General features: G+C 40.6%; 1 protein-coding gene across 1 annotated transcript; it reads right to left on the bottom strand.

Annotated features, from left to right (window-relative positions):
• Positions 1–433: 433 nt before the first annotated feature.
• On the bottom strand, positions 434–14,894 carry SRD5A1 (steroid 5 alpha-reductase 1). The gene is made up of 5 exons (XM_057428852.1): positions 14,536–14,894; positions 12,200–12,366; positions 5,163–5,264; positions 3,441–3,591; positions 434–558 (listed from the first exon to the last, which is right to left on the bottom strand). Exons 1-5 carry the CDS (start codon positions 14,892–14,894, stop codon positions 492–494), a joined length of 846 nt encoding a protein of 281 aa, XP_057284835.1. The 3' UTR covers positions 434–491.
• Between the last annotated feature and the right edge of the window lie 4 nt (positions 14,895–14,898).

A 14,898-nucleotide genomic window follows, 5' to 3' on the forward strand; every position in this document is an offset into this window, starting at 1 on the left:
ATATTCATCTAATGTCCTTGGTCTGCATCATCAGTTCTCCTGGAAACGCAGGTTGGTGGAAGAAAGGATTAGGAAAGCATAGGGAGAAAACTGACCCCATTTGTGTAGGCTGGCAAGTAACACACCATCCAGACTGCAGTGAGGGTGACTGGACTAACAGCATAATCCTCAGAACAGTAGCTATATTGAGTGGAAACAGCAGAAGCCTGCATAGAAAGAAAAGGAAGCACCAGAAGTCCCATACAGTATTTTCCATAATGTGAACTCAGACACATTGCCTAATGTATTTATGATGGTGCTCCACTGTTGAAAAAGCGTTTCCATTCCTATTCACCACATCCATCAGATTCCAGGTTTTCATGAAAACGAAAAGCAGTAATTCACTAGTACTGATGCAAGGCCTTTGTCACAGTGATGATCAGAGTACCACCCGTAAAGTACTAGCTGTTACAGAAAGCATCCATTTCACAAACCAATGTTAAAAGGACAGCTCAGTACACAAATGGAATCACAATTTTTCTGTTCTTCGGGTAGTCTTCAAATTTCTCAAGGTACCATCTGAAGAAGAAAGACAGGAATCTCATGAATACTGAATCTTCAAAACGCTGTCAAGAAAATTATGTAACTTTACAATGCATTTAATTTAATCCGTATATTCTAAAACTACAAACAACTAAAAGGAGCTTTTAGAACATACTCTGGATAGAAAACTGTTTTCCCATCCTCACCCTATGACATCTAACCACCAGCTATAAGGAAACAAAGTTACTGCTGCAGGCAGTGGGAAATCAAATCAACAGGTACGGTGAGAGCAGCCAGGAAAGGAAGGAATAGCCTGCTGTTGCAAAATAATATTGCTGTGCATCCTGAATATTTGCATTTTAGAAGTACAGGGAAAGAAGAATCCAAAGCATTCAAGGGGATAACATATCAAATTGTATGACTTCATGTGGAAGCAAGGAATACTTCATATAATGGAATGACAGTCCTCTTGTGGATCATCAGCTCCAGTCAGGATATGGATAATCAAACTGAATGTGACAAACATTACACTACCCTTACTGCTAATCCCCCTCAAAGACCATCACCATTTTCAAATCTAGACTTTATAACACAAACACATTTACTCCCATTTTCAAGTATTTATTCTTCTGCTTCTCTAAGATTACAAAAGAAATTAACTTCATCTGGGCTCCTCGGAGATGCAGGTAATAATATTATCAATAGCTAACTGCAAGATCAAAGCTGAAGCAAGCAGCATGCAATGTATGATAACCTGCAGCTGTGGAATACCAGCATTACACTATCTATCCTTTTCAGTAACTTAAGTGTTTCAAACTAAACAGATTACATCAAAATATTTCTTGACTTACATGGATTTGCTATTTTTAATAGTTTGTTGTTTTTTTTCTTTCTGTACCCCTCTTCCATTTATGCATTTTTCCTTTAGTGCCAATTACTTCCTGTAACATTTACCTTTTCATAATGCTCTGTTTGTCAAGAGCTCTGAAAGAGTTCTGTCAAGGCATAAGATAGAACATAATATACAAGGAGAGGCTGAGGAACCTGGCATTGCTTTGTCTGGTGAGGAAGAGACTAAGAGTCACTGCTATTGTTGCCTACAAGTATTGGAAGGGGAGTTAAAGACAATGGAGCCAAACTATGAATGAAATGCAAACTTGGCAGCTGGAATGCAATGTCCCCATGCAAAAGTACAGGCCAGAGACTGACTGGCTAGACAGCAGCTGTGCATGAAGGGTATGGACATCCTGGTGTACAAGTTGAACACAAGTCAGTACGGATTCCTGTAATGATGAAGGCTAACTGCATACTGTCCTGCTTTAACAAGCATAGAGCCACCAACTGCTTATTCTCCACTGTTCAGCAGTTAAGAGCCTGCATCTGCATTACTGTCTCCAGTTTTTGGCTTCCTGTGCTACAGAGATGTCCACAAGCTGCGTAAGAATCCAGCAGATGGCCACTAAGATGACTACATCACTGGAACACATAAAAGGAGAGGTTCAGGGAACTAGGCTTGTTCAGCCTGGAAATGAAGTTAGGAAGTAATTGCAGTCTTCTGCTACCTACCACCATATTAGAGAGAAAGCATAACCATATCCTCCCTTTTAAGCACACAGCAAGTGGACAAGTGGCAGGGGATAAAAGTTGCAGCATGGAAAATTTCACCTAGATGCAAGGAAGAAACCCTTTTCCCAACGAGAATGGAGAAGACCCTGTTCCAGTGCTTTGCCAGAGATGTGCTTAAGCCTCCACTCTTGAAGACACTCAGAACTCAACTGGACAAGTCCCTGGGCAACTATGTATAGCCTTGCAGTTAGCCCTGGATGGAGCAGGTTACGCCAGATGACTGGACAACCTTTGGATGCTCCTCCCACCTAAGATACTCTGACTCCAGAGAAATAGCAAGTCCTAAAACAAGGAGAGATGATCACAAACGATAGGCTTGGAAGGTGCAGGCTGCTTGTTCACTGAGAAGATAATACAGATCTGGAACACCCTACGTACAAGCTGCAGGAGAACATCTGTTTCTGGAGATTTTCAAGACCCCACTAGACATAGCCATGGCTGCCCTGACAGGCTGTTAGCAATGTTTTGTTGGGTTCCCCTCCCCCAACCTATTTCCTCCATAAATTCATGTTTATTTCCTCTCATGTCACTATGTTTGAGCATGAGAACCAAAGCAGGAAGCTGAAAATAACCAAAACAAGATTAAGGTGTTCAAATTCCTTTAAAAATGCTGTTCCTTAAAGGGAGTCATAGCATAGCATCATTTAGGTTGGAAAGACCTTTAAGATCATTGAGTCCAACCATTAACCCAGTACTGCCAAGTTCACCACTAAACCATGTCCCTAAGCACCACTCCTTTCAAGAAATAAGTCTTCTCAAACTATGATCCTTCTGTTAGCAGAAAAGTCATATTAGCAGTCAGATTGTTTAGTTACAAAGCAGAAACTTTATTAAGCATCACTTAACCAGAAATGTCTTCATATTGTCTGTACAGTTGATTATAGACAATATGATACAGACTTGACTATAAAATGTGCCTGAGACAGAAGACTTCAGAGTGATTTTCAAGATTTTAATATTATAGCAATAAATTTGAATTGCAAGGGAATGTATAGCAGATGAGCAATTAAGAAAATTTTCCCCAAACTCATCCATAATCTTTACAGATCCAGGATGAACTGTGTTCATTTAAGCATTATTTTGACCACCTCATTGTGCTTATGCTCAGTACTATCCTGTTGAAATTCAGCAGTGCTTAATACTACTCAGTGTTCTCTATTGTACTCTCCACGCAGTAGCAGTCTTTCACAATACTTGCTCTGCAACATCTCTCTGGAACAAGGTGTTAATTTGTGAAATGGAAATGAAGAGTGGCATAGAGACAACATAAATTATAAACCCCAAACACTTACTGGTGGTGTTGTTTTGCCCTTGAACCCAAGATGAAAAGTGTGCACAACGCAAATGCAAGGCTTTCAATGGTGCAGCAGGCAAGGGCAAACCCAAACCATTCCAGGATCTCTCCGAAAAAGTTGGCTCCACTGACATACTCAAACATTCCTCCTGAAAGCAGGACAGAGTTAGTTTAAAACTCTTATTAAGGTTTTAGAGCTATAATAAGAGCTCAAGGAGAGCTTAGTAAGAGCTATATCACCAGTGTCTCTATATAATTTTTAAAGGCAGTCGTTTTCATGTCAAGCTGTACAATAAAGGATCACTTCAGACCTTACTCCTAGACTGACCTTCTCCAGTTTCATTTTTCTTATTTAAATCATGACAGAAAGGCGGATTTATCAATATTTGAAGTGAGTTCATGTCTTTCTAAATAATGACTTAAAAATGATATCAAACTGGTTTTTTTGATCACAAACTAAACCTTTTTTATAAGGTGTAAAAACAGAAAATATGCTCTCCTTTAAGAGTCCCCAAAAATACCCATAGGGTTAGTTAGCGTACAGTGTTTAATTTAAGTTGTTCAGAAATTAATTATGAACACTATTATGAATTAAAGTTCCAAATTTATCCTCTAGCTTAAAATGTGTTGCAGTAGATCATCCCCTGTCCGGTCTACTGCTTTAGCCCCAGCACTCAGTGAAAGTAGCGATTACCAGTCTGCACTAAATGTGTTTTATAGCCATTTACACATAAAACAATCAGTACTCACCTGCTGGGAATTTTATAAAAGAAGAACTTGCACCCTAGTTGCAAAGTTAGTGTACAAACTGATTAACATTTCACATTGGTTTACCAGTGCGACTAAACAAACAAGTATTTGCCAAGTGTAATAAAGGACATGTTTTGACCTTGCTTTAATTATAATTCCTTAGCCTCTGAAAAGAGAAGTAGAATTCTAGGACTTGAACTGGATAAGCAATATCAAAAAGACCAGCTCATCCTGACTGTACACCAAATAATACATTATTTCCTTCAGAACTTTTTTTGTACACTGAATGTAATACAGTACAGTTATTTTCACATGGGCACTTGGATTTACTCCTATTAATAAGTTGCCTTGGTGAAAAATAACTATCTATTGCCTTATATATATATATATTTATTCCAGTTTTAGTGTTAAAAGTCTCACTAAAAACCAAAAGAGCAACAACTTAAGGGAAACACTTAGAAATATCAGAATTCAGAGGTAATCACTATTTTTCTTCTCGCACTGAGTGTAATATACATTGTAATATACCTGGAAGAGTCTAATGTTAATGCTTATTGACACTTTTGGAAACACTTCACTAGACTCCATAAAAAGTCCTTTCATAGCCTTCGTTTTTCGCACAAAGAACAGAATTTATAATGCCTAATTTTCCTCTGGGTGTCTGTCCCCTTTTCCCCTGGGTGTCTGTCCCCTTTTCCCTGTGTCTACCTTATCACAGTAGTCATTGCTTTCCGATTACCTAAGACCTTAGATAAGGTCTTCTTGCTCCATCCACCTACTTACGCTCATGAAAGGTAGGGTAAGAACCCAACTCCCTGTTCTTCATTCCCTCCCATCATATATTACACATCAGTAAGAGTCTCTTGAGCCCTCAATTACCCAGGCTGAACAAACAGTCCCAGCTCTCTCCACCTCTCCTCATATGGGAGATGCTTCTTTTGCTAGATAGATTTCTAACACATTTACTCACCTCTTGGTATCTTGTAGCCAGTTTCTCCTGGTTTTCTCAAATTTCTGAGAATATGATCAGAATGAATATTGATTGCCATGCCAATCAACCACCCCATAAAACCTGAAGAGAAATATTTAAAGTACTATTGTTAATACACTAGAGCCAAAGTATGTTCAGAAAACAAACTACAGTCATATAGCACTTATTAGGCATGTTATCTCAAAGCAGTAATAATGTAAGCAGTATAAGCACTTCTGTTGACATCCTACACAATCCCACTCCCACACTGAGCTCTTCAGCAGAGCTCACAGTGATCAACAGGTCTCTAGAAAGGAATAGCACTGTAAGTATAAAGTTTATTCTTATATAAATGTATGCATGTGTACATATATACAGATGTAATATTTCACTGACTTCCATACAGGAAAATACATTAAATTTCAATCGCTGAAAGTAACAGCCATTCTTATTCCTGCCAGAGGGTTACATTTTAGTCCCATTGTCCCACTTTTTTTGTTTTTTACTGACATCACACCAGAGTTTCCACAGCAGGCTTCTGTGCAATAAGAGAGATAATGAAACTGTGAAAGAATTCAGGCACCATTTACTCGTGTTGTTCAATAAAATGTGTTAACCATTTATACCAGGCTGTCACAGAAACTAAGATTATTGTTGCATTCTGCACCCTTATGTTTTGTTGCCATAATTGCATGGGATAAATCAAAAGGAATTTAGGATTGAAATTTGGTATTTTCACCCTTCCATTTTGAGTCTTTGGCTACATTACCTATGTTATCATTCTTTGAAGGCAGCATTCCTTGTTACTAGGAGCAGACAGGATTCAGGTTTTGAGGGCAGATCCGTTGTATTGCTTTGAATCTACATCCAAAGTTATCGATTTTTATTATCAAGAATATGCCAGTGATGTGCTTCTAGGACAAAGTCCTTTAGATATCAGACTAAGACAGCTTTGCCTTTTTGCACCCATAATGCGAGTCTTTCAGATGGTTCTCTTTCAATACAGAGCAATACAGTAGTACGACCATCTCAGCAAGGACACCAAGTGGATATCAGGATGTAAAGGGCCATGTTGCAAGACCAGCAGGTTGTCAGAACATGCTTTACCAAGACTTAAGCTACATTTCAAAGTGAAACTACAGATATAAGTGAACATTGCCTCTCAAACATGTTGTTCAATGGGCAGCTTATTCTCACACTCCCCTGTGGGATACGTTTACCTAAAGCATCTAGCTGTCTGCTTTCACAGGGATTAGGAGGAAATGACTATTCTGCAGAGAAATGAAGGTTTCTGCATGAAAGCTCTTTCGATATTTACCTATATGAAGAAAGTTGCTTGATTAGCTTGTTACAATCTGCTTACGTTACAAAACTAATTGCAAAATTTAGTCATGTGGACAAGAGTGTTTCTTAACCTTTTGCTCATACAGCACAGTGCAGTAAGTTTCCATTAGCAGTCAAGGTGTGTAGCTGCTGTATGTGAAGTCTTTTGCAGTGGAATTTTACCATAATCCTTTCAACTATATATTCAATGTAATGACATCATCATGAGATAGAGATGAATTAGATCAACATGATGAGGAATTCACAGACCAATTCATATAACAACATTCAAAAAAACACAGGATGAATAATTCAAATGCTGTTGAATTACACTTTTAGGAAAAAAGATAATTAACTTTCTTCCTTCAGAGCAGATCGCTATCCCAACAACGAATATTGACTCTCCAGTGCATTCAGCAACAAAAATATTTTGCTTCTCTTAGCATTAGTAATTATGTATCAATTTGCTAATTGCCAGAGGAGATGGAGACTACCTTGGAAAATAAGGGGCGTTATTCACATAACTAAACAAGCAAGTCATTGTCTCTACCCATACATTTCTACTCTGAAATGCCACCATAATTTTCGAGAACATTATCTGCATATTCAGTATTCATATCTGTTTGCAAATTACTATAAGAAGTTTTCAGATAATGCAAAAAGACTGGAACTTGGTGTAAGAGTGTCCATTTACTACAGAAGACGAGTTTGATTTTGTGCATTTTTACCCCTCCTAGTTGAAAACTACCACATGGAAAGGAAACCAAATCTTTCTTCATGGATAGCAAGCCAATGAAGGTAGGCTATTTTAACAGCACCCCTCTTTGATCTGAAGATCCACTTTTCCCCTGCTGAAGTACTGTGCATAACTGTGTTTCCTGCACCTATACTCAATGGACAGAGAATAGAGGTGTGGAAAGCCAGCAGTGGCAGCAGCAGTGGGAGTCTCCCAGTACTGTCCACAGATCACCCCTGACTGAATATGACTTCATTTCAATCATCACCCAAACAGCGGATGACCTTTGATGAAATCAGATAAGCTCAGCGGTGATGAAATCAGAACTGACGTCAGTAGGCGACAATCCAACACCATTCTCCTGCCCTGAAGGACTGTTACGACAGATGAAACCCAACATCACAGGCTGAATGAACTCAAACTTTATAGGGATTGTCCATTGACTAAGAAGTGACATTTATGTGTATATACAGAGATAATATATAATATATATATATATAGAGAGAGAGAGAAAGAGATGGTATATTGGAAAGTGTGGGACCTGAGCATGCTGTAAATGGTATACAATAAAGGGTGGATACTGTCCTGGTTTCAGCTGCAATAGTTTTTTTTCCCTAGTAGCTAGTACAATGCTGTGTTCCAGCTTTTCTGACCTACTAGAGTTCATCTGAGAAGGACCTGGGAGTACATCTGAAGTACTGTGTTTAGTTCTGGGCTCCTCTGCACAAGACAGACAAGGAGCTACTGGAGAAGGTCCAGAAAAGGGCCACACAGATGATCAAGGTCTGGATCCCCTCTCATGAGGGGGGACTGCAGGAGCTGGGCCTGCTTAGTCTACAGAAGACCAAGGGGGGATCTCATTAATGCATGTAAATATCTCAAAGGTGCATGCCAGGAGGTTGGTGCCAGACTCTTTTCAGTGATGCCCAGCGACAGGACAAGGAGCAATGGCCAGAAACTAAAATACAAGAAGTTTCACCACAACATGAGGAAGAACTTCATTACATCAAGGGTGGCAGAGCACTGGAACAGGCTGAGAGAGAGGCTGTGCAATCTCCCTCCCTGTAGACATTCAAAACCCACCTGGACATGCTCCTGTATAACTGCTCTGGGTGGCCCTGCCTTGGCAGGGGGACTTGACTGGATGATCTCTAGAGGTCCTTTCCAACCCTAATGATTATTCAATTCTGTGATTGGTTCACTGTCCTAATCCTCAGATTCTCACCATGACTAAGTCGTAGGACTGCACTCTACAAAGCGAAGAGCTGGTTATGCACCACAATCTGCTTGACTTGGCTTCCACCACCGGGAAATGTGGACATGTAAACAGGAAGGAAGCCACAGCATATCCCAGTAGATTCTCAGAACCACAGGATACCCCATACATAATAGTCTTGTGAGGTCATCTATTCAACTCAAGAGGCTTTTCTCCGTCTAGATAAACCTGGAGGTTAAGGCCTGGCTTCATATTAGGAGAACCCTTGCATAAGAACAACTAGGTGTACACTACCAAATAATGTAGTGCAACAGAAGAGCACGTATGCGTTGTTGCACCACTGCCCTCTTCACCCATACCTATATAGAATCTCATGCAAAATGACCTATCCTTCAGACTATTTCAGAATGACAGCATGATAACTGCCATCTGGTTCACCTCTGCACTCTTTGTTTCAGGAATGTACAGTGCAAGATGATGTATAAAAAACAGCAGAAGGCCAATTTCTACAGGTGCCAGAAGTGCCTTGTAGACACTTAGGGTGAACAAGTGCCTCATCTCATGTCTGTGATGAGTCTCTCCAAGAAGGCACAAAATCATTTGGAGCATCCAGATGCCAATAGATATTAGGAGATATACTGACTAACCCTCATCCCTCAGTCACAAGACCATATGCAGATATGGACATACACCCATGCTCTTCTCACGTCTATTCTGTATAGACGGCTAAGGTGGCACACGTGCTTGGTTGCCTGACTGCCAGATAACAAGCCTCACACAACAGATTAAGTGCTGATGTTCTGTCATCTGCGCCTTCCGAGTTATAGGTACTACTCTCCTTCACATAGCTGCCGCAGAGAAAAGTGTTTTGATGAACAGAAGGGTTAGCCATCAACATGAAAGGAAGTGGTTGAAGGAGGATTTAAAGTAGTAAGACAAGCCATATGGCACACTCCCATACTACAACAGGTCTGATGAAGCTAAAGCAAGCAAACGAAAAGAGCTTCCAACTAGAAGTGCAGACAGATTAGGAAAGAACACAAGCGGAAAACATGCAGATGCATATATACGCCTGTTTACAGCACTCGCCACTTCAGAGTATTTTGGGTTCTTTTGGCAAGTTCACAGGCTTTCTACTGGCACAAGTGTGTAAGGTACATGCTAAAAAAATTACAAAGTTGCTCCCACACTGATTTGCAAGCTCATGGTTTTATCAACTGTTGCACTGCATTTGAAGTTCACTGCTCTGACCTAAACCTACATGCAGTCCAGAGAAACTGAACAAACCACATCAAAACTGTATGCTGCTCCAAAACAATTGCTGGAGTAAGGATAAGCTATTTATTTCCCAGAATTAACTCCTAAACATCTGAAAACAGTCCATCTGTATATTAAGGCTTCAGAGAGAACACATCAGCTGTTTGAAACCTCCCACCATGATGGTCAATCAGCCTCACTTCTCCAAATTTTTGTCTTCACTGCAAATTTATCTAACTTCAGCTTCCAACTACTGAACCTTGTTTTGGCTGCTGCTTGTAAGCACTCTCCCATTCCTCTTCTACTCAGTAACTTTATGTGGACTTAAGAAATACCTCATTAACCCTCAGCAAATATGCCTTCTTGCAATTGTTATTTTATAATCTTTTACTCATTTTTTTCTGCCAGATGTTTTTTAAGAACCAGAACATAATAATCCTGTTGTTCAGGGAGTATCAAGTGTACAATACAGCACTGCTGCATTCGAGTTGAACAAAGCTACAAGCATAAACTGCAAATTTGGTGATACCTAGCTGAGATGAATACCAAATAATTATAAGTATCATCTGTGTTCCAATTATCTTGCTGTGCACTACAAAATGAAAAGAAAACCCCAAAAAGCCCAAAAGATGTTCTAGTACAATAAGAAACAAGACATCTTCGGTTTGGCTGTTTCATAGCCATGCCAAACTAAAGATTTACTGTAATAACACTCAGAAAAGTCAGCAAGTGACATCCAAAATGGTTGCTACCATTAATAGCAGCATTACTAATAGTACTATTAATAGAACTGATAACAGCATTAATTAGTAATACTAATAATTAATAGTACTCATAATAGTAACATTAATACCATTAACAGGAATGTTCACTTTCATAGTTTTCAGGATAACTTTTTAAAGCAATATTGTTGACTCAAAACAGTCATGAGAGCAACACTTTGCTTACAATTAGCATTACTAGAAATATACATAAGCATATATTCCAAACTGATATTATTTGGGGAAAAAAAAAACAACCTAAAACCCAGCAAACAAAACCAAACTAAACTATTTCATACACAGAAGTATTCACAACAGAAGGCACATGAATCCAGCTATTGTTTATACATTTACGTCTTTCAGAAATCACTGATGCAAAAAACAAACCAATGAAACCTGAGCAGCAGTCTTATGACCTTAAGTTTTTAAGATCTTACAGTAAGGATGAATTGTTTTATGGCTCCTGACTCATGATTTAACAGCACTATATTGAGATATCTTTTGATTAAGGTACTAAACTAGGGCATCAGAAACAAATCTATGGTGCACCAGCCTTCAACAGTTTTGATCCACCAGTCTTTTAATATCTTTTTTTTTGTCAGATCCAAGTTTAACAAGATTGGAATTTCAAAAATACCAAGAGAATTTCAAGCACTTCAAGTGCCTACCACCCACTGAAGTAATTCCCTTGTGCCTCAATTTCTCCATTTTTAGAACACAAGCAGTACCACCTCCTAATCCTGGCAAGACAATCTATTTTGATTTACATTTTGTCAATCTTATAGTCACGACAGCATTTAACACAGCAGTCTATTGTCATCCACAGTAACACTGCAGTAAAGATAAAAGCTGCTTATTTTAAAAGTCTTGAGAAATCTAGGAGAAACACCGATTTGTTATTCCAGAGTCAGAGCAAGAGTGGTACTGGGTCAGATCAAGGATCCACACAGCCCAGTATTATGCCTTTGAATGATAAGGAAAAATATTCTGGTTTATCCTCAGATCAAGAAGATCTTCCTGGTGCCACTAGACTTCATAGCCTTTTAATCATATGCATGACTTCAACTATAAATGCAACCTCATTTCCTGATAGGAGTGAGTGATCCACCTCTCCAAACCCTTCTTGGGGGACCAGTTATGTTGCTCGGCAAAGCCCACTCATATTACAGGGGTGGGGGGGGTTGGTGCATGAGTGTGCGTGCACGCCTAAATACCCTAGCAGTGAGGACTCTCGGCATTAGAAATGGTATTTTGGTATTTAGCAACTACCCTTACTGGATTTGTACTGCATGAATTCATTCACTTCTGTTTGGCCACATACAAAACTTTACTACCCACAACATTGAGAAACAAGGGATTTCAGTTTAATCTACATATTATATGGAAAGTCTGCTTTGTTTGTTCTAAACCTGCACGTTGATGGTTTCATTTCAGGCCTCAAGTTCTTATATTCAAAAACAAAACAACAAAAAAACCACCAACCACATGACCCATATTTACTTTGGTGTTAAAGAATAAATATGACAGTCAGCTCAGCTAAGACTGACATTGTGGGAAGAAGTGCCAGTTCACAATTCTAAAAGAAAACAGGTTAAAGGCTTCCAGCTACAGCAAATGGAAGAATTAACTATGAGAAAAGTTATAAAATGGGACTGAAGACACTATAAAATTATAATGAAAAATAAAAAGCTGTGAAGACAAAGGAAAACTACACCTAATATTCTCATAACATGTTTTAACTCACCTGTAATAAAACACGGATCTTTTAACCAGCCTGAAGGGTATTTTGCATAGTTGCTTAAGCTTCGGCCTTGCAAATATCCATTGTAAACACAGAACAGAAGCGCCAGCACAAAAGTGAAAAATGGTGTTGGCTTTCCTTCCCGGATCAGAAGAGGAAATATGAGTGCCCTATAACAGACAAGGAAAGAAAAACTGTTGCATTAACAAACAGAAAAGATATTTTTGATGTCAAGAACGGTAATCCATAGCCCATATTATCCTGCTTTTGAAATTCTCAGCAGTCTTTAATCCCATTTCAGAAGGAGAGTTACACTTGTTTTGACACCTAAATGATTTTGTTGCCTCATCAGAATTACAAGATCATAGAATCACAGAATAGTTAGGGTTGGAAAGGACCTTAAAGTCATTAGTTCCAACCCCCCTGCCATGGGCAGGGAGACCTTACGCTAAATCATATCACCCAAGGCCTCGTCCAACCTGGTCTTGAACACTGCCAGGAATGGAGCATTCACAACCTCCCTGGGCAACCCATTCCAGTGCCTCACCACCCTAACAGGACCCTATCAGTCCTCTCACTCCTTATGACAGAAGTGTTGAACCTTGTATCCAAGCCAATTACTTTGGCAATAGGAGTAAAGCCAACTGATGTTCTAAGCATATTTTTGTCCTCCTTTGCTCCTGAGCCCTCATTAGTATAATTAAGCTTTCTGAAACAAGCCAAGTCTCACAATCCCTACATCAAATCCACCAGCACTTCCAGGGGGAAAGTCAATCCTCTTGACATTAACCTGGTTTCCTCCTTACTCTTAAGGTTACCTAAAAATATTAATTTCGCCTTTGCCTTGATAATCTTGGTCTACCCTATGACACCTGATAAAGGCAGGTGACAAATCCACAGCTGCTATCTCATTTTGGAAAGGAATCTTGATTGCTTTTCCTGGCAATTACATCATGAGTAAACAAACAGGCTTCAAACAAGAAAAGCGGGTGAGGGTTTCTGTGCTTTGTCTCTCATGGCTAGCCAACTTCCCATCACCTATCAATTTAATTGCAATCTATAATGATACAGGAACAGGATTACTGAAGCCTGAGCCTTCTTTGCATGTTTTTCCAGCTACCCCAGGATTACGGCTTCAGAGGAAGCAAAGCCGTGACAGCTTTCAAGAAAGCGTAACAAAATCATTAATATGATTAAATTACTTAAAGACCGCTAGGTTACAACAAATGGGTAACAGTCTACATTCAACTACAGAACAGTCCCTCTGTTCAGAGACAGCAGTAAAGCAACTGGAAAAAAAGAAACTGCAGTACAGCTCAGCTTTCTGTGCAAGCCCTGCCTTTTCATTTCCAGATTTTCCCAGACACAGAGGATGAGTTAACATCCCATGTCAACCCTAATCTCTTTATTCGTAAGGCTGGAAAAGAGGGAGTAAAGACACAGTCCTGGGTTTGCAAAGCCAGTTAGCCACCAGGCCAACTCTACATTGCATTCTTCTCTACCACCAGGATATGGAATACTTTTGGTTAAAACCAACAGTTCATCATAATAAGTACTGTACATAGCTGATACCAACACATATATCACACACTCAAAATTAGCCTGACAAATCTTTCTCTGCCATATTATCACTTGTGGAGTACTACCAGTAGCTACCATGACTTGATGGGAACAGCAGAATCTTGCCTAAGCTCTAGTCAGTCTCCTTTCTCTTAAGTAGCTTACAGAATATCCAAATACCATTGACTGCATAGTAACACGGGGCACTCAGCTCCAGCTCTGCAGGTGCTTTAACTAATCCTTGAATGTCCTGAGCTGGGAGGGTCCAAACAAGAATCGAGTCAAACGCCCGAAGCAAACCCCACGCAACTGAAAAATCACTACCGCTTCCCCATAGTAAAATTGTATCAGCACCTAGAGCGGATCTTTCCGTGTTGGAACATTGTACTCTTACAACACCAAATACTCTATTCTGAAAGATGCCCGAGCACTCCACCGCACCCCACACAGCAGGGCAAAGCAGCGAGCACGGCACCACTACAATTACTTGCTCAGCTCATGTAAAAACCTACAGCATCTTAACACATACAGAAAAAACGTTAGGGATTGTTACAGCGAATAGTAAGAGTTAATAATAATTAATCAAAGGCAGAATTTCAGTCCCTGTAGTCAGAGAGCAGCAGCCAGGTGTTTTTGCCGGGACTGGCACTAAGCTGCCGCAGAACGACACCCGTTTACCTGTCACCACCACCACCCCCCCGTCCTTCCTGCTCTCCAGGCGAGCCAGAAAGGAGCTCCCCCCGCCCCCGCCGAGCGCTCCATCGCAGACCCCGCCGCACCTCTGTACATAGTGCACGATGAAACAGCCCAGCAGGATGCGATTGGGCCAGGCGGCGGAGACCGCCCCGCCGCAGGCAGCGAGCCAGATCGGGACGAGGAGTGAGGGCAGTTCCTGCAGCGCCCATGCGGGGCGGGCGGGCAGCAGCCAGCCGAAGCGCCGCGAGGAGTAACGCCCATAGGGCATGTGTATGAAGCGGAGCAGCACCGCGGAGCCGGCGCCCAGCGCCACCAGCCCGTAGGAGAGGAGCTGTAGCAGCCGCTGCTCCTCCGGGCCCGACAGCCGCAGCCACAACCCGCAAACGTCGCTGACACCCATCACACACCGCACAGCCGAAGGCGCCCCGGCGCCTCCATTCATCAGC

The sequence above is a fragment of the Pezoporus wallicus genome, unplaced genomic scaffold (genome assembly GCF_028554395.1).
Source record: "Pezoporus wallicus isolate ANWC-B61680 ecotype Strahan unplaced genomic scaffold, APGP_CSIRO_Pwel_v1 contig_6658, whole genome shotgun sequence".
NCBI lineage: Eukaryota > Metazoa > Chordata > Aves > Psittaciformes > Psittacidae > Pezoporus > Pezoporus wallicus.